Here is a 21972-nt window from a genome sequence, read left to right as displayed (position 1 = left end):
TTAGAAATCCCAACAACAATTCCCAATTCACGCGGTCAAATCCTTTTCTAGATCGATAAGTACAACATACACCTCTTTCCCTTTTTCTATAAATCTTTCACCGATCGCCCTTAATAATCCAATAGCATCTCTTGTGCCCTTACCTCTTCTGAGCCCGAACTGCTCCTCCTCAACTTATTCATTTGTTCTTCCATATAACCTTCTGTTCAGTATTCGGAGCAAAATTTTAGCTGCATGAGATATGAGACTAATAGTTCTATAATATCCTCACATCTCTTTGGGTTCGATTTCTTAGCCATCGGTATCATGATCGTCTTCTGGAAGTCTTTTGGTCACTCCCCTGTCTCATGTACTTCATTGCATAGTCGGAACAATTCTTTATTTCCCTTGTCTCCTATATTTTTAATGAATTCGATTGGTATATTATCTATCCCGGTTGCCTTTCCATTCCTAATCTTGGATACAGCCTTTCCAAACCCACTCCGAAGAATACTAAATCCTTTATCATCCTCGCCTACTTCATTTTCTACTTCAACATTTAGGCTACACGGTCTCTCCCTACTCTCATATAAGTCTTCCACGTATTCTTTTCATCTTTCTATGACATCATTTCTGTCGCTGACTACCTTCCCATTTTTATTTTCTACTGTCATCGTAATACACCCTTGTTTCCTCCGAAATTCCACAGATTTCACCACCTTATACATTTCCTCATATTTCCCAACTCTTTTTAATTTTTCTATGTCCTCGCATTTTCTTTTGTAAAACTCTTCCCTCGCTCTGTCTGTTTCTCTCCGTAACTCATTATTCAACTTTCTGTACATCTTTCTGCCCTCTTCTGTAACAACCTGTTTCCACGTCTTCCTTTCCCTCATTTTGTGTAACATCTGCTCTGTATCCCATGGTTTCTTCGCCGTTTTGTGTTCGCGGTAACCTACTGCTTCTTCTGCACGAGATTGAATCTATTCTTGAAATGCTGAATTGATTCCTGGAAACTGTTTGTCGTGCCCGGAAACCAACGGAAACCGAAACCGAAAAAAAGGGGGGAATCGACATCGTCCGTCTGATCAATATCAAAAACGATTTAATTGTTTGAAATTACCTTTCGAATATGGTTAGTTTTGGACTCAACCTAGGATTTTATCATAGCAGTTCCTTTAAAATTTGTATCCTAAGGTAGTGGGAGTTAAAATATGATAAAATTAATCAAAGTCAGGGAGATTAAACTAGGCAGGGGCGCGCACACACGGGGGTGCTCCACCGGATCCGGACACCCTCCCAAAAATCGTAACTCAACAGACATGTACACAGTTTCGTAGTAAAACTATGGTTGCTTAGAAGAAAAGATTGATATAGCCTAAAAATTTAGTCGTACATCCTTTTTCTTATAAGAACAGTCAAGTTCTATCAGTTTTCCTCAGAATATAGGTCTGTACTTAAAAATTATTGTTTTTTTTTGGGGGGGGGGAGAGGTGTAGAATAACATCAGTTCAATACTTCAATACTACGTAGTATCTTGTAGTATTAGACCCACTCAAAACTTGGACCCCTCCCAACAATAATTTCTGAGTGCGCGCCTGAAACTAGGTTATATATATATATATATATATATATATATATATATATATATATATATATATATATATATATATATATAGATAGATAGATAGATAGATAGATAGATATAGATAGATAGATATATACTCTTTATTTAAATAAGTGGCCATGCGTCCAAGCGTTTTCGAAAATTGCACATATAAAGGTGTCAGAGGGTATATTTCTAAAATATTTTAAGTTCCGATTTTATATTCATAGAATGTCCAGAGTTAGGAAACATATGAACCGTTTGAAATGAATTTTTGAACATGATTAGCACTTGGGTCGACTTTTTGTTATTAACTCACTTTGAGTGAAAAATGAATCCTAGGCGCGGAAACAGAGACTATATTTCTTGAAAAGAATGAAGGCTTCTTTGTAGATAACGCATTTTTTAACATGGATCGGAGTCGGACTGAGGTTTTCCTTTTTCACTTTTATCGAAAGGGGTTTCAAATATCCTTTACACATTTCTCACAAACCTATTTTTTCCGTGTGGAAAATGGGCTTTCAGTTGTGATGAGCAAACGCAAGACCAAGACCAGAGATGGAGTGGGTCAGTGGGTCAAGTTTTCTGAGTGGGTCAGTGGGTCGTGGGTCAACAGCATGTGACCCACTGTGACCCACCACGCACCGTGACCTACCGACTCAGTATGATCTACCGACCCTCTCTGCTCACTGCATTGTAGACAGGATCTTCTGAAGACTGGTAAATTTGTCTCCGTTTTATTTTCAAGACTTTCATCTCCCTTCCTTTTCCACTTTTTTCTGTCTACTTACCTGAGGTGAGTATACCTAACCAAGTGAAAAAAGAACTTCAGGCACTTTTGGATATTGATGTTTTTAATAGTAATAATAGCAATAGGACTTACACCACAACTTGGCTTTCGAGACCTGTGAGTTTTTAGAGCTAACTACTGGAAAAAATACATTTTTGAATCACTGTAATATATAAATTATTATATTAAAAAAATGAATGTAACTATGTGTGCCGGATCATCACGGTCAAATTGCAAAGTCAAATGAAATTACTTTTGGTATATAGTTAGGCCTTAATCCAAATTGGGATATTATATTACTTTTATTATAATGCATAATATCCTAAGGAGGTAGTGAGGATCCGAATTTTTGCGGGGAAAAAATGAGTATCTCGCAAGCCGTTAAACTTATGGAGCTGAAATTCAGTGTATTAACTCTTTATTGAAAATAAACAGAATGTGTCCTAGCATTTTTTTTTTAAATTATCCTTTATGTGGGGGGAGGAAGTTTCTATATATGGAAAATTGGTAGTGAGTTGGTTTGTAAAAATGATCGAAAACGATCGATGTTATTTAAGAAAAAAAAATCAGAAACAAAAAAATACAGTGCTTGGCTTCATATATCCATTGTTTTCTGCTATAATAATTGCTGAAGCTTATGTTTATTATATGGAGCGCTTATAGCACAGGGCAATCAATCCATAAAGTTGTGAGAAAATTAGGCATAAAATTTGTACTGTAAGCATAATTACACGGAAGTTTGAAGTTTGGATTGTACGCATAATTATATGGAAAATTTTACACTTTTTCCCCTTTACGTTGGTCTACTTACTTTGATTTGGAACTTTGAAATTTCATCATTTTTCCACTGAAAAGTATTGATAATTCAACATAGAAATAATTATACTATGATAATTTAATTGAAATTCATAGTAATTTGGCACATGGCAAACAGCAGTGTGGTAATTGAAGTTGAAGAAGGAGGGAAATTCCCATTCACCTCTGAACACTTTCCAGAAACCTCGTTCCCTTTCGCTTTCTAGACGGCGGAGGGAACTTGATAATAGTACCAAACCTTCATGTGTAATTACAAAAATTAAATTTATAAACAAATAAGAAATCAACAGTTTATCAGGCTTTAATTGATAATTTATTCACAAGATTCCCTTTCAAAGGCGTGGCAGATGAAGTTTCTGTTCTACATGGGTCGACATTGCCAACTGACATAGTCGATATGGGAAAGATGTTGTATGGTGATAGAGGGATGATACTTCTTGCTGAGTATTTCAAACCTGACCAAGAAAAATCGTTATCAGACTTAAGTCTAACAAGTAGATTGTCGATGAGAATTTGCAGAAATCGGGTAGAAGTATTATCAATTTCCACGACAGAGTGCGAACGGAGATTTCCCCTTATGAATTTACAGATGACTGATATTAGAAATAGACTAAGTGCTCAAACATTGTCTAACTTGTTCATCATTGTTAACCCTTAACAGTTCACTACCTTTAAAAATTATTTAAAAAAATATGATATTTGCAGTATGTCGTCTATTTGGTTTGTATATCATTTGAAAGTAGTTTTCTAAATTTTCCCGCCAATAGTTTTCGAGAACTGAGTTGTGTCCAAATGGTTACATTGCACAGTTTTCCGCACTTGTAGCATTGAGTGATTTTTGAGTACTTGTAGCCATATAGTAATAAAGAAAAGTAGTCTCATAAGAAAGGAGAAATAAATGAAACATGGTAAGAGTTGTTTACTTTATAGGATTTAATATCTAAATCTCGAATATTAATTTATAAGAAAATGTAAGGTACTATCTATGAGTCCACATAGAAAAAATATTAATATTTACATTTCGCTGAAAATACAGATTGAATAAAATATAATATTCAAATATATGCGTAGTTTTATAGAATATTCTTCTTTTTTATTTCTTTTTTTATATTTTTAAATTTGAATATATCAACGTAGTGTAACAATGACTTAGGGGTCTAGAAAGGATATCAATTACCAAGTGACAAAAACATTCCTTATCGTGATACATATGCTTACAGATGGAGCTGCATAAAGGAATTCTTTAGTGAGCTTGTTACTCCCGAGTTACAAAAACGACATCTTCCCTTAGATGTGTAGCCTGGCCAGTGAGCAACAAAATCTGTCCTTGTATCATCACATGGTCACGTAGCAACAGGTCGACATATTTTCACTTGAGGTTCGCCCAAGCTTTCTAAAGATAGTCTCCCTCGTTTAGGCTTTCTGCATGATACTAGTGCAGATGCAGTATCAGCCTGAAACACTTTAAGATATCTGGATGATTTCCCAAGTACGTTACACTCTCTTTTGTAAGGTAACCAGCTGTTTACAACAACTAAATCTAGCATGTACCCAAAAATTCTAAGATACCATTGTTTTGATTTCATTGGTGTACGGCAGAGTTCTAACATGTTTGACTTGTCTACACTTCTCATGAGTTTGCCTCTGAAGATAAGAAAAAAATATTATCTTCTGCCTCCTAAACGATTTTGTCTCATTGTTGGTAGAGTTGAGATTTTCATTACATCCTTCAAATATTGCATTAATTTCACATTTGTAAAAAGTTATCCATGTACACGACTAAAAACTCAGACTCCTCTCTCTTGAATGAGGACGGTGATTTCCCATAATTTTTCAGCAAGACGGAGCTCCAACTCACTATGCCTTATGTTCACACCAATGGCTCGATAGACCATTTCCGGGACATTGGAATGGGCGACGGAGACGGATAAAGTGGACCAGATTTTACGCCACTAGAGCTCTTCCTCTGCTATCATCTGAGGAACCTTATTTATCAAGAACCCATCCATGATATTCACCATCTGATGCAGAGAATTTTGCAATGTTGTGAAACCGTTGACATGCTGTTGCGAATCCATGCGGATTGGCAAAGGCGCTTTGCAGTTTGTCTTACTCAAGGATAGCACATAGAGCAAATAATGCTGTAATGCCAAATTTTCACACTTTGTGGCAAAATAACTTCTGAACCAATAACGGTAGGTGAAATAGTCTGTATCACTGTTTCCCTGAAATTGATGTCATGTCAAATGATACCCCACATATCCCCTTCCATTTAAAAATCCAAAGTTGGATCCAAGATTACGGCTTCCAAGATGGCCGCCAGGGCAACCATGTCAAAAAATATGGTCCATTACTCACCCGAAAAACATATACCATGAACCAAATGGGAATGCCAAGATGTTCCTGTGCTACAGGAGTCTTAACTGACTGATGCCTTACTCTGCACTATATCTCAGGTATATAATCTGGATCTGAATCACTGAAAGTAAGATCAGGTTCTGAATCCGAGGTTCCGTAATCCGATAGATTAGAAGAGAAAGAGACCACTACTGTTGGCCATATGTTTAGTTTCCTTCCATAGAGTATATCAACGGAGGTAAGTTTTTCATCCATTTTTGACGAAACACGGTCACCTGCAAAAATGTAAATAGCGTATCACAATATTTCTCCTTTGCATTTGACATGAGATTTCACAGTAAAACTTATTTATACACACATATACATTTACACACACACACACACACACACACATATATATATATATATATATATATATATATATATATATATATATATATATATATCTATCCCATACTGAGCCTCTGTATGAAATTTAAAATTTGATTAATAAACAGAGTACTATGTTTATTTTTCACGTTAGATTTTCTATAAAAATATCAAAAGATACATCAATATAAGCTAGTCCAATATTTTGTATTTTTTCCAGTACAAAGTATCCGTTTGATCCGTTGCTGAACAATGTAACCGAATGGTTACGTAGTATATTTTTATCGTAAATAGTAATCAATTTTTGACATTATGCCGTTTTCATACTTGCACATTGTTGGGCAATGACTTACAAACAAGAACATATCGAGAAAAATAAAAACATAAACTGCTTACCTTCAGTATTTAATATTTTCTGTCTGCTTCCATCACTGCTTGCAAAACAACAACATATCCACACACTACTTCCCGCATAAAATTCACCAGAGTTGTCACAAGGGGGCAATAGCTGCTCTCCCATCGCAGAAAGTATGTACACAAATAACTACAACGAACAATACCGAAATATAACACTCTTCAACCCAATAGGCAAAATCAAAAAATGTGTAACCAAATGGTTACGAAAACTCGTTAAGGCTTAATGGCCCACCGCTAGACATGCTCAAAGTAGACGAGCTAGTTATTTCCTGGCTGAAGGATGGACATCATTCCACTGCGGATGATTTACCACCAAAAAGTTACCAACAGGAAATAAATCCGATTTCAGATTTGTTTTAAGGTGGAAAATTACGAGTTACGGAAAATATATACTTGTATTACTAATGGCTTATTTGTGTTATTCAACTTTGTACCTAATTTTTAGTAAGTCTCTTCTTTGCTGTAGGTGAACTACTTTGAATAAATATTCATAATAATTGCAATTATGCATATTTGTAACTTAAATTTAACGTGGTGTTTTAGTGATTACACTAATTACAATTATGAGCATACTTTATGGAGATGCTCTCACATAGGGTACCCGAGCACCTTTATACCCTATGAACAACTGATTTTTCAAGTCTTTTGTGAGAAAAATACTGTGAACTGAGAAACCATAACCTTTTCCATAATTCCCTGCGAATAGAAGTTTCTTGTGGAATGCGTTCAGAAATTAAGACTTGCAAGAATACTCTCTTAGTACAAGTATATTTTAGGCACACACTAATTTCCCCCCACCTCGAACTGTTTCAATTTCTTCACTGACAAACACTTTACCATTTTATATCGTAAAGGTCAGATCCACCGTTATTGTAACAGAGTGGGGCTTGAGCGATTGACTAGAAATTCAAACTCCGATTAGTGACAAGTTCACAGTCTTGTTTTATTACAAGTGTAAACTCTTTAGTCAGTACAGAAGAGGCCGTGGATCGTGTTCAGAGTTGATGACGATGGATTTTGGTGAGTCTGAGTAGGTCAAAGTGGTTCGTGGTGGGTCACGGTGGGTCAGAGTAGGTCACGGTGGGTGGTGGGTCAGATTGGGTCACCGTGGGTGGTGGGTGACAGTATGTCATGTTGGGTGGTGGTCAGAGTGGGTCACGGTGGGTCGTGGGTCACGGTGGGTGGTGGGTCGTGGGTCAGTGGGTGGTGGGTCAGTGGGTCAAGTTTTCATTGACCCACGCCAACTCTGACCAAGACCAAGACCGGGGTGGTCTTGGTCTTGGTCTTGCACATCCAGTCTTGGTATTGGTCTTGCACTGGAACCCTTGGTCTTGGTCTTGCACACCCAGTCTTGGTCTTGGTCTTGCATTCAAGAGTCTTGCAAGTTTTGCATTTAAGAAACCTCAAGATTTTCATAGGTGAATTTTACTGTGGATATAAGGGATAATAAACTCTACAATGCGTCAGTAGTAATGGAAATACAATGTATGGTTCTAAATGTAATACAGTTTAACTTCGTGTAACTATGATGATCGTGTACAACATAGGTGATGACCTTTATTTTTTTAATTGGTGCCCACGCTTCACTACTTACAAGATATGCATAAATCACAACGTTTCGTAATCTTTTTATATTTTTTTTAACAGATTCAAAACTCCGCTGGTTCCCACACTGGGGAGGCTATCCCTGAGACGCATGAAAGAAAATCAAGACGGCACAGATTATTGAAATACCATGAATTCCAAAATTATGTATACACTCTAAAGGTGTCAGATCTCTCTTTTCAACCGCGATTAGCTAATCGTTGTATTAAACAAACTTCCAATTAAATATTAAGATCTCGTTTTACTGACTCTAATGTGTCCTCTGTGGAGCAGAAACATTGACATTACGCAAAAGCGATGAAAAATTTCCAGGCTTTCGAAACATGGGCATGGAGAAAAAAGGAGCGAATTAGCTATGTTGAACGGAAAACGAATGAGGTGTTAGAAATATTAGCAGTAGGGGAAAAGAAGAAGAATTTTAGATATTGTTAAGAGGAGGTACAGGAACTGGTTAGGATATTGGCAGAGGAGGAAGAGGAACTCATTAGAATATTGGCTGAGGAATAACTGTATTATGAGGGACGTGCTAGATGATATTGTGGAAGGAAAGAGGGGGAGAGAGCGAAGGAGATAAGTTAAAGGAAGGTATTAAAACTGAAAATTGCTACGTCAAGACGATGTGACTAGCTGAGGACCGTCGAACCTTCTCAGTTGCAGCAAGTAACTTGTCAGTAATGGCAGAATAGCTATTATGATGATGATCATATGTTTAGCAATATTGACCAAAAAAAGAGAGAGTATTATCAAACCACTTAATATTTTAGAATAATTTGAGTGAAAACTGAAAACGACTCAACTGTCTGTCTGTCTGTCTGTCTGTCTATGTCTTTTGTGTAAACTCAATTTATACCAATACTTTTAACCTGTATTAGAAATACAAAATAACGTCAGCAAACTACAAGTTATTTGAAGTCTTAGTTGTGAATATGGATTACTAGCATCAATCACTCACTTCGTTGGGTTAAACTAATAATAATAATAATAATAAATATATTTCGTTAGTCAATCACTTTTTACTATTAGTAAAGCGCTCTCTGATATCGGTCATTTTCGATTATTTTTATATTTCTCCCCTCCTTCTCCCCAAGCTGCGGGTTGAATTTGGATTTAAACGGAATCAGAAGTGTCACTCTTCGTCTCAGAGACCCCAAAAACTATGGATTCGGCACTAATATCGGTCATTTTCAATAAACTTATATGTATCCTCCACCACCATGTTGCGAGGCGCGGCATTGGAAGTGTCATTGTTCATCTCAATGACGTCGAAAAACATGAATTCGACATTGATAATGGTCATTTTCGATAATTTTTATATATCTCGATCTTCAAGTTGCGGTGCTGAATATGCATTTAAACGGGATCGAAAGTATCACAGTTCACCTTAGCGACGCCGAAAACTATGGATTCGACACTAATATCTGGTCATTTTTGATCATTGTTATGTGTCATTTTCGATCATTTTTCTCTCTCTTCCCTTCCCTCCGCCAAGCTCCGGGACTGAATTTGGATTTAAACATCATGAGAAATGTCACTGTTTATCTCAGCGACCTCCAAAGCTATAGATTCCATTTTAATATCGGTCATTTTCGATCATTTTAAAATATATTTCCCCTCCCCTCCCCTAAGCTGTATCGTCAAAGTGATATGACAGAAACCATCTCAGGTCCGATCCTAATCTATGTTGAAAATGAGATCGAGTTTAGTCGGGTGGTTCAATTTTATTTATTTTTCTACATTTTCCATCCCCCTCCCTAAGTTCTACAGTCAAATTAATTTGATAAAAACCACCCCAAGTCCGAACCTCATCTATGTTGAAAATTTGATTGAGATCGATCAGCTGGTTCAAGAGTGATGAAGTCACAAAAACAGTCACATATATTTTTATTTTGTTACATATATCTCCCTTCTCCCCCTCCCCTACGTTTCGCCGTCAAAGTAAAATGATAAAAATCGCTCCAGACCTGAACTTCATCTATGCTAAAAATTTGATCAAGATCGGTCGGGTGTTTCAAAAGTTGTTTTATTTATTATATATATATATATATATATATATATATATATATATATATATATATATATATATAATATACATCCCCTAGGTTCTACCATCAAACTGAAACAAACTCTAAAAAACTTTCCAGGACCGAACCTCATACATGTTAAAAATTTGAGATCGGTTCAAGAGTTACTAAGTTACAAACTTAGTCACTATTATTTTTATTGATTTTTGTACATCCACCCCTCCTCCTTCGCCCCTACGTTGCTCCCTCCAAGTGAACTGACAGGTAACCTTCCAGGCTTGAACCTTATCTATGTTAAAATTTGATCGAGATTGGTCGGTTGGTTCAAGAGTTATTAAGTTTTATTTATTATTTTATAACTCTCACTTATCCCCTCCCCTAAGTTTTACCGTCAAAGTGAAATGACGAAAAACTGCCAGGCCCAAACCTCATCTATGTTGAAAATTTGATCGAGATCGGTTGGATAGTTCAAGAGATTAGGGGTCACAAAAATAGTTACTTTCAGTTTTATAATATAGATAGTATAATGTTATATCCAGGCCCGAAACCGGCCACAGAGGTTTGGGGGGGGGGGGGCAAGTCATTAAAAATTTCCTTAAAAATATCTTAATTGTGATTTTTGTATTGATGTCTGGAGGGGTAACGAAAAGTTTAGGGGGCAATCCCCCCTAACCCCCCTCTGGTTGTGAGTCTGGTTATATCGTTCAATCCTCGATGTGCCGTATACCTAAGGAGGCTAAAAGTTATATTAATAAACAATAATTCAACGTATAAGCATCCTCCCATGAAATCAAACTTGCGATGACATGCACTAAGTTTGTGTCAATGCCATGAAAATGTTATTTCGATATTAATTTTATGAGCACCCATTAAAAATTTCCAACGAATGCTTGAGTCTCGGAGCCAAGGCCATACCCATGTAGTCGACACCTATGGCGTACAGTATTACCGATATTTATTACTACATTTCTCTTTAGTTTTGGAAGAAGAACACCACTAACAGGCTTTGAAATGAAATGAAGTATCTAGTTTAACGTCCCATGATTATACACCAAGGCTAAGGAAGACGGTAATGATGAGAAATGACTGAAATGGTAGAATGAAGAAAGTAGGAGGAGGAAACGGAAAAACGCCGAGAAAATCCACGTACAGTGTTTGTCCACCAAAAAAGCTCACATGGCGCAAGATGACACCCATACGGCTTGAAAATGAGCAATATCTACTGAAAACGCGAACAACCAATTCAGAAAACGACATACTGTAGCTATATGCTACAGGGGCAGATCGACTCTCACGTATTGAATAAACTACAGGGAACACACCCACTTCAGCAGCATTTTTGCTGAAGCCATGAAATTCATCATCTCCTTTTTTACATTCTATAAAAAAAATTCAAGTAATGCCGGTACTTGTGCAAGACTGTTGCGCAAGAGTCTTGGTCTTGCAGGTATGGTCTTGGTCTTGTTCTTGCACCCCTTGGTTTTGGTCTTGGTCTTGGTCTAGGTCTTACATGCAAGACTTGCCAAAACTGCAAGACCAAGACTCTTGCGCTCGTCACTAGCTTTCAGCTAATAATAATAACAATAATATTCATATTCTCATAATTTATATTTATTCCCAGCAAGGCTTCTCTATACCGTTGTAGTGCAGTGCAATATTATATTTTACTATCTTTGTTCTTAACGAAATCATAGTTCTTGCTAAACAGATACTTCGTACTTGTAAGGTATTTAATTTAACACCTGTTTGTTACAACATTCGTAATGAACTTGAATTGATTGATTCATTTGAGTTTAGCATCCTATTTAGCATTGAGGTTATATGAAGCGTGGACCTACAGCTTAACGTGGGATCCGAACCACATGACCTCCCACCGGGATCTTAATGAACTTACTTCTAATTTCGAATGTAGATTAGTTCTGTTAGAAGTTTGTGCCCCCTTGCTTGCTCTTCAAGTCCCCAGGTTGGGAACAACTACTCTAATGGAACCGATCGTTTTATTATTGAATTTGCATAGAGTGAAAGTCTAATTTAGATTCATACTGTGGAATTGAATTCACTTGTTTCTATTTCGTTATTGCCAAGCAAGTTACAATTCTATTTCATTTCAGAGACATAAAATTTAATCCTGTCTACTTATGGCGAGTTATGGCAATCAGATTATTTATTGACATGGGTAATACGCATCAGTATGCTGTGCCATATATGGCACGTACTTTTTTTGTTCCATCTCTGCTCCGATTTGAGTTATCAAAAGCGACTAATTTTTGTTTCATGTGTTAGGTGAGATGCTGATATCTATAAACAATATATTTTGCTGCCATATGGTGTTTTCTTTGTGATTATATTAGGTAAGGAAGTGTTCACATGCGGTTTTTGAGAAGTAGTTTTTTTTTAGCACCAAAAAAATCATGCAGTAAATGTTTAAATACGAATTAAGTTAAGTATTGAGCGTTTACACACTTTATGGTAGGTTTCGATTTTGCTAATACAGTCCCTCGATGTCCTTTAAATCATTTATACACCTTGGTGATTCTTGCTGAATTTGCTTCAATGAAATTTATTGCATTTCGGCACCTACGGTCTTAAACCCTTGACGTTAAAGGGATGATGTCCTTCGGCTCTGAGGAAACGAGAGCTTGGCTGGCACACACACATATGCCTTGATACAGCACCGTCCCGGAAAAAGAAAACAAAACTTTTTGTTACATCTCTAAGTGAGAGTGAGCTCGTGTAGGCGTTAGCCTTGTAAGGGGATGGCGGGCCACATTCCTAGCCCCAGCCAGTGGCGGCGCTACAGGGGGCGAGGAGGGGCGATCGCCACCCCAATAATTTTTCTCGCCCTTCCTTCGACCCCCATTTTTCTACGTATAACTGGTGAACTCATGATCAAAAGACTGCTGCTGTAGAATTTGCCACTGAAATCTATATGACCTCGCCCCCCCAAAATTTTTCTCGCCTCCCCTCTTGCCCCCCTGCTATTACGAGCCTGGCGCCGCCACTGGTCCAAGCCAGCGTCATGTTTAATGACCGCTCTGGTTGGTTCGCATGAAGGGTTTTGGTTTTTGAACATTGTTGGAACACGCTTGGTCTAGTGGCTATCATGTTTGTCTTCAGTGCGCTTTGCCCCAGCTTCGTTTCTCGGTTGTGGTACAATTAAAGGAAATAAGTGGTTCGGATTCCACTATAATTAGGTCCGAGTTTTCTTTAGCAGCCATGCCATATCCGTGCAATGGCCAAATTAGACCAAACCAAACAACTTTTTCTTGGCGATACATATATGTCTATATCTATCTATTTGTATAAAATACTGAAAATAATCAAAATCATATTTGATATCACTGTACTAAGGGGTGCCCTTGAGCCGGGTCAGCCACCTCTGGTTACGCTACTGGCTTGCTAGAAATCGAAACCGGGTCTTCCGCTTTAATACGCCTTACATTAATCAGATAGCCACGAGGAAACTCAGAATTAATTTTGGACGGGAGCAAACTAAAGTAAACCAGATGCATGCAGAAGATCTCCTTTGTCTTAAAGATTTGAAAATACAGCAAGTAAAAAGGCAGACACTTCTTTGTCTTTTTCGTACACTTTGATCAAAAGGATGATCCATTTCTTGTGAATTCCTTTAGTAATCTCTATAGGAAGGTAAAAGGGGTGAAGTGCGTTTTGTTTTTCTATTCTACTGTTCTGTATAAATCCATAGCTCACAAATTCGTTGAAGCGTATCTTGTCTGGGAAATCGGAATGTGACCATAGCGAAACATTTCTTTCTTAATCTGCCGCAAATAGGTGTTTATCACCAGAACATATGATCTCACTCGAGACATGTGCGGCTGCCAATCACAATAGTGCAAAACCCTGTCGATCTGCATGGTTTAGCAAGGAAAGGAAACCGCTAAGAACCCCGCCCAGTGGTTATAACCTGAGGCTGAGAATGATCACTGATCAGTTCCATTTGAACAGCACTCCCTCTCTCTTGAAGCACTTAGAACTTTCCACTTGAAAATTCGCTAATTCAGCTTGTGCATGTTCGAATTATGCCTTGAGTTGCTTCGTGTTTCAACTTTCATTTTTTAAAAAATCTATTGGTAGCAACATTAAAAGAATATTAATTATATGTTTTAATTACTGTTCATGAAATGATCAGAAAGAGTATTAGTTGACGTAGAATATGTATGGCTTAATTTAAATTATATTTATTAGTCTCTCTCTCTCTCTCTCTCCCTCTCGAATTTACTTGTACCTAATGAGTTACTTTCGTTAGGAAGAGCGGACGTTTCGGTGAGTGTAAAGATCAAATTTTTATACCGACCAAGGGTCATAAGTAAACTTCCTTACATCGAAGCTGCCTGGTTCTGATACCATGTTTAGCTGTAGGTTCACGTCTGATATAGCCTTGATGCTGAAGTAGACGTTAAACTCTTACCCAACCAACTAAAAATATGTTACATAAAAGCTTATCTAGTTTTTCTCAATTTTAAGACCTATGGTGCATATGCTTATTGCGGCTTTAACATAATCCTTACCTTACGTGGTTTAAATCATGACTGCCATGAGCACCATATGTGATACTCACCTTATTTCTCTGTGGGGCCATGAGCACTATATATGATGCTCATGTTTGATATCACAAATTACTAAACTATCCAAGTTCTTAAGTATCATATATGATGCTCATTGTCACAAATTACTGTGAGACCATGAGCATCACATAAGGTACTCGGCTCCCATTGGTACATTTTCGGGAGAAAGAAAATATCGCGACAAAAATGTGATATGACAATCCATAATTGAGCCAAAGGTCAGAAGAAATTTATGGCCTCCTGGGACCAGTACCCTCAAATCACCTTGGCAGTAAACCTAATGAAAGTCCATTAACAATGTGGTATAACCTACCCCTACGACTTGGAAAATGTGAGGCAATACTTCAATGTAAAATTATATTTGATTTTCATCTCTTTTAAAAATTTATTGATATTATATTATATTATATTATATTATATTATATTATATTTCATTACATTACATTACATTACATTATATTATATTATATTATATTATATTATATTATATTATATTATATTATATTATATTATATTATATTATATTATATTTTGCCAATTATTTCCTCTCCTAAGTTTAAAACCACCAAAGAATGAGATAATGACTGTAGCTCCAACTTTAAACTCTCAGTTTAGAAAAACATTCCACGCTCGTAAAAATTAATACAATTCATATAATATGGTGCATACTGTATGCTCGTTGAGTATTTCCAACAATCCTCACTATTTGGGCTTCAAACTAGCCAATTGTATAGGAGTAAATCTACTACTCGATTTAAACAAGTTCTAGCAGTGTCATGTGTACACCATGTGGAAGAGTTTGGTATTCATCGCTTGATCGACTTCACAGTTAATATTTAAACTGAAACCACTAGTGGATATATCTCTCTTCTTTTTCAGTTTAATGTTTCATGGTTATGCCAAGGCGACTAATAGAGACGTGGACCTATTGATTGTAGTGGAATCTGAACCACTTTCTTTGTTCAAGTGTATCTCCACTGGGAATCGCACCCAGGACCACACGCACTAAAGGTCAGCATGCTATCCACTAGACCAGTGGTTCTCAAACTTGTTGTTACTGCGACCCACATTAAAATAGCCTACCTACATTTATTCAAATACACATAGACATTCTTTCTCAATAACTGTATCATATGAAACTGTACGCATACGTAAAGACAGTTAAAGTGTTTCCATAGAAAGATAACACAGATAACACTACTCCCGACACAGTACCCTACCCCGTGACAGATTTTGACTTACCCACTCTCCACCCTAACCCAGTATCTCTACTGGCTGTACAACAGAGCCGGGCTCTGAGTAAACACTTACACTTTACCTCATTAACAAACGCTTTCAATTTTTATTTTCTGAGTAGTACTTCACAACATATGTTTCTGCATCAAAATAAAATGTTCATAATTAAAAAGAAAAACTTCTCGTGACCCACCCAAAAAACGGTCCGAGACCCATCAATGGGTATTGACCCACACTTTGAGAAACACTGCACTAGACCAAACGAGGGTCTAAGTTACTATGACTTTCGTTTTAGTAGACATATAAGAGTGGAAATCTATCGTATATACTTGAGATGCCTAATTGATTGCATGAAACCCCTTTCTTGATGTCTATTACATTTTTCATATTTGGTTGTATTAGGTAGTAATCCTGTGGAACAGAATGTTGAATATTGAAAGTCTAGGTCGTGTTATATGAATAGTTTTCGTTAATATGAATAATGAGAAAGTGGCATCGGTATACCTTGATATTGAAAACAAGAAAACACCGAAAACTATCCAAGTACTGAAAACTATCGAAAAATCGACATCGAAAAATCCCGACATTTCAAACTATCGATCGATACATCGAAATATCGCAAGTCCTACCCACGACCCTGTGCACCAAAGGTGCGCGTCCTAGCCAATGGGCTAGCGGGAAGAATTGTGCCCAAACTCACGAAATCGGCGCTCACGAGTTCGGAACTCACGCTCACTCGACCTCAACTTCACGAAGTGAGCGTGAGGTTGAGTGTGAGGTTAGACTAGTGAGGTGAGTGTGAGGTTAGACTAGTGAGGTGAGCGTGAGGTCAGGCTGGTTATGTGAGCGTGAGGTCAGATTGGTGATGTGAGCATGAGGTTGAGTGAGCGTGAGGTCAGGTTGGTTATGTGAGCGTAAGGTCGAGTGAGCGTGAGGTCTGGCTGGTGATGTGAGCGTGAGATTGTGTGAGCATGAGGTCATACCGGTGAGGTCGAAATGAGTTTGTGAGCGTGAGGTCGAAATGAGTTTGTTGAGGGTGAGGTTAGGTCAAAGTGGTCACCTCTGTGCACTGCTACTTGTTCATTAAATTGGTTACAAACAATATAGGGACGTGATTTGAAATGCCATTGCTGTTTTCCCTTTGTTTTGTAAATTTACAGTAGAAAATAACTTCCGCACATTCGAAACATCATTTTGTTTTCTGTTTACTTTTACAGTCACTTTTTACATTTGAAAACAAAAACACTTATTTGGAAATAAAACGGCGATGCATGTTTTTCTTTAAAAAAATGTACATTACAAACATTTTTTATTTATTATATATTTACAACTTTAGTGATGCTTAACATAGAATAGGGTTTTTGCAAGAGGTAAAGAAAACTTGTTTTCAGTTTTGCAGACGCAGACCTAAGTTTGTCTTGTGCCGTTTCTTCAAGATTAAGTCCCGTACTTCGATAAGTTCTGTTCTGTCATCTGGCGAGTAGATTGTTTCAAATCCTGTCTAGGTTGAATTTAGATCTATATTGAACTTGTAGTGAGGTAAAAATATTCGATTAACCCGTACATCACCAGTTATTTCGAGTGTTTCCGAATGTTTTGTTTTTCAATGAAAGTATTAACCTTTTCTAAATACAAAAAAGAGTAAATCAATAATTGTTAAGAGGAATACTGCACACACGATTATATAAATCAAATGTATCATACAGTCAAGAATTAAATATATAAATTCATGTTAATGAATGTATGTTTCCTCATGTGGATTTTCATATTGTTCAGAATTAATTTGCTGTTTATATTTTACAGCCAGAAAATCTCCTGTATTATAGTCCAGACGAAGACAGTAAAATAATGATAAGTGATTTTGGCCTCTCTAAAATGGAAGATTCTGGGATAATGGCTACAGCGTGTGGTACTCCTGGTTATGTAGGTGAGTGTAATGCACGAATTTCTCAAATATCGTAAAGCTGTTTTCTTTATTTGTCTGTTAATCCTTCGCTTGAACTGTACCTTGAAACAGCGAGAGAAGCATAATAATTAACTACGACTCTTTTTTGTTTATGTAAATTTGTATTGAATAAGCTGCTTTCAAATTATTTCAATATTCCTAGTTTAGTTTAAAAAATCTACCTTGCTCACACCTTCAATGATCGCGCCGTTTAGAAATATCAGTTGACTTAATGGCTAAACAAGAATTTTAGGAATGATCAAAAAATGCATCAGAGATTGCGGTCTTGGCCAATAATTAGTATTTTAGCAGCCCCTAAATCAAGTTTTCGTATTTTCTACGGAATAAGCACATCATATTAAGCAGTTCTCCAAAAATAAGGCGTACTAGAAAATTTTTGATTGAAATATATTGGATCTTTTGATTCAATAATTTATTGCAGTGTACAGTAGGTTCGAGAATACATTTCTCCAGATGTGTGTGTTTTGCCAATATATATATATATATATATATATATATATATATATATATATATATATATATTGTATCTTTTAATGATTGCAATATTTTAGTTGCTTCAATTAGCTAATGTATAGTTTTATAATGAGTCAAAAAAGAAAGAAAAACACTATTTCTTTTCTGAAGCGTGTAGATTGAGAAGCGTTGCATTAAGTTGATTTGAGTTTGTCCCTTTTCACCATCAAAGCTACACGGAATGGAATCTGTTCTTTAAATGGAAATCTGAATCACTACTCGGGTTTGTATTTCAGTGGCGGCGTAAGGCAAACTGGGGCCCGGGGCCAGTGAAGTAGATTGGGGCCCCCGTTCGAACAATCGTGATTTATACACTTCTATTTTTGACATTCATTCACATAGTCACTTTTTCTGTTTACTCTTCCCCTTCTCCCGTTGGTGTGTGTGTTTAATCATTTTAATCTTATATAAAACAAATGGGATGAAATTCAGCATCCCTGTCTATTTTTTAATACTTAGAACCTCCTTCAGGCTGGTATCTAAAAATAAAACTGGACCAAGACTATCATTGCATATTGTTTTCCTTTTTATTCATTTTTAAACAAAGGACACGATAGAAAAAGGATTAGGGATACAAGTGTAACGGAAACTACAACCCAGGACAAAAATAACATAATCTTAGAATTCAGAATTTATCCTACACCTATACTATCCTAGTATCAACGCGTACTGTAATTAGATGGAATAGTGGAAGTAATGCTCCTAATAATACATTTAGAGACAAATTTACCTACAAAATATACCAATGAGCTGATATTGAAAAAAATACAAATAATAATATAACCGACGAGATTACTAAATGTAAACTCTATGTTTTCTAGAATTCTTTGTTTGCTTCTCTCCTTTGGTGTTTCTCCTGTGCAATTTCTCATATGAGTCAGTTTATTCATAGTTTCTCCCTGTCTGAATTTGCGCTACATGTGTTTTGTTTGATTAGATTTTTCTTCTACAATTATCCCCATTCACTTTAACATTAGGTTTCTCTCCAGTGATCATACACAATACTTAAACACTTTTTTTTAACCGAACTATCAGTAAATAATAGCTAGAATAGATTTCTCTCCTGCGTGTCGTCTTCATTTATCTCTCACTAGGTTTTTCTGCAGTGATAATGTACTATCTATTTAGTCCCATTATTTTTGCCGAAGTATCAATGAATAGTTAAGCACTAGAATATTTCTCTCCTGCTTGTCTATTTTACTATTGTTTCCAGATTTCACACTTATTTTATGTTTATATTATTTTGTATTTAATAATTCAGTCATGTTTATATTCTGTCACTTATGAATATTTCCATTACCTCTTACTAACATAGTATTAGAATATATTATAACAAAAAATTCTGAATGTATTGAATAATTGGGAATATATTATAGATTAAATATGTAAGCACAGAATTCTACTACGGGTTATACCATCCTACTTTTCATTACCAGCTATCACCAGTCAATTGACAGATCTTAACGGCTTTTTATTATATTACTCTTTTGGTATGTTTGTATGTTTATTGCCTTCACTTCAAACATGAAACTACTACTACTTTCGACCACTTTTCGTAGTTCCACTACCATATTAGCCTGTATTCCACCAACTTTCAGAATGAGACCTTTCTTGCTTTGGTAGCAGCGAAAGTCTCAACTATATTATCAAAATCCAAAGTAGATGCTATTTCATTTTCGATAGAAAGAATGTCCAGATTCGTGAATCTTTGACTCACTGTGGAACGCAAGTATGATTTTATCAATTTCATTTTGCTGAAAGACCTTTCACACGATGCGACAGATACGTGCAGTGTTATCAAAATCTGAAGAGCGGTTGGCAAACTTTAGTAAATTTCAAGCCCCATTGAAGATACATATTTCAGGATGCCTTGTGGGGAAAGTCAAGCTGTTCTTTAGCTTTCTGAGCACACCTTAGTGAACGGATTAAATCCTTACAGTCCTGAAATAATTTCAAGCCATCCAGGTCATTCGGGTAGAACAAAGCCAAATCAGATCAACATGCTTTTAGCCTTTCCTTGCTCTCATAATCTAGCTGCTGCACAAAGTTGGCCATGCAACACAGGAATCCAAATCTGTCAGGTCATGCATCTCTGAGTAAAATGATCATTCATTTGTTGTCTCATTTCATCTAGAATTTCATTGATAGAGCGCTTCACTTTGGCCTGTGCAGTCAGGGGTTCATTCTTTGCTTCTCCAGGCATGCATCTCTTTCTCCTGTGTGTATCTACAGTTATGTTCCATGCCCTGCAACTTCCTTCAGCTGCAGATATGATTTCCTTGCCCAGCCCAAGTCTCCAGGTATCAGTGGTGTCAACCAGGCTCTGTAACTGAATACGAGTTTGATTGAAACTCATATTCTGAGATTGAAGGAATTTTTGGATCCGATCAATATATGAGAGATTTGCAGACCAGAAATATAGTAAAGCAATGAAGTTAAATGACTGGATGCTTGCAAGAAGACCAGCATCTCTTCTAGTATCAAGTGTTTCAGTCGAAGTGTCACGCAGATCTTCCAACAGATCAATTACTTCATCCAATTGACTAGAAAGTGTCTCCAAAGTTTCTGCTTTTGAACTCCATCTAGTGTCAGTTTTACGTTTCAGACCAATCTTTACGTGATTTTGCAGTACATTCCATCGGTGAGTAGATCTAGAGAGGAATACCAAAAACGTTACAGAACATGAACTTGAACAGAATCACGTTGTATGTCAACAAATCGAATGATTTGTGAGAACTGTTCTACAATTAGTAGTTGAATTCAATATAATGCTGAAGTATTTTGAATATTTAAACACCTGTTTTCTTATTGAACATTTTCTTCATTCTAAATTTGTGGGCTGAAATGTAAATTCATACGCCAAAACACAAGAGCAGAAAAGGAGAAACCAGCTGAGCAAAAGGGTTTCGCTCGCTGAAAATTCGACTTGTAAAGGACAAAAGAAAAAGACAGAAGAAAAAAGTGAATCTGCGACTATAGCGTCTGCTCCTAAGAGCTTTCAGTTAGCAACAGAATGCTAGTACCGTAATAAAGCATTACGCATTACGTTAATCCTTTCTTTCTACCCTTCTCTTGGACTGATATGTGAATAAATAAATAAACAGTGATATTTTAGGAAGCAGGCAGGTAGTAGATGGGACCCCATTACTTGCATCATAAGAGCTTAGAATGTAAACAAAACAATATATTTTGACTTTCTTATATTATATTTTAATCTACATAGGTTTTTCCTTTAAATTTCTCTGAGCTTATTCAACAAAGTGAAACTTTTATTTTATTCATATTTTACTCCGCATACATTTTTTCCTTTAAATTTCTTTGGGGCCCCAAGAGAGTGAAACTTTTATTTTATTTATTTTTCATCTTTTCAACTTTTTTCTTTGATTTTCTTGGGGGTCCCGAGAAAGTGAAACGTTTACTTTATTTTTCACCTATATTCACAGTTTTTCCCTTTAAATTTCTTTGGGAGCTTCCAAGATAATGAAACTTTTATTTTATTTATTTTTAATCTACATTCAGTTTTTTCTTTAAATTTCTTTTGGGTCTCCAAGAGAGTGAGGCCCGAAGCTTACAGCTTATACAGAAATCCGGCACTGATTAGCTTTATTAGACATATATTTCTGTTGTTTCATCCGTCATTTGGTGTAATATTGATTGACAATTAATTGCGTTTCCTTTTAGGGAAGGTGTGGATTATAAACCTCGACAGC

General features: G+C 36.4%; 1 protein-coding gene across 4 annotated transcripts in view; it reads left to right on the top strand.

Moving 5' to 3' along the window:
- CaMKI (Calcium/calmodulin-dependent protein kinase I) overlaps positions 1–21972 on the top strand; it is an 815424-nt gene that overhangs the window by 736024 nt on the left and 57428 nt on the right. For all 4 annotated transcript variants that reach the window (XM_081762890.1, XM_081762892.1, XM_081762891.1 and 1 more), the window contains one exon: positions 17587–17710. In XM_081762890.1, coding sequence (XP_081619016.1) covers positions 17587–17710 — 124 coding nt within the window. The remainder of the gene's footprint in view (positions 1–17586; positions 17711–21972) is intronic.

This window comes from Thermobia domestica, chromosome 6 (genome assembly GCF_964235325.1).
Source record: "Thermobia domestica chromosome 6, izTheDome1.hap1.1, whole genome shotgun sequence".
Taxonomy (NCBI): domain Eukaryota; kingdom Metazoa; phylum Arthropoda; class Insecta; order Zygentoma; family Lepismatidae; genus Thermobia; species Thermobia domestica.
This window is presented reverse-complemented; position numbering and strand designations above follow the sequence as displayed.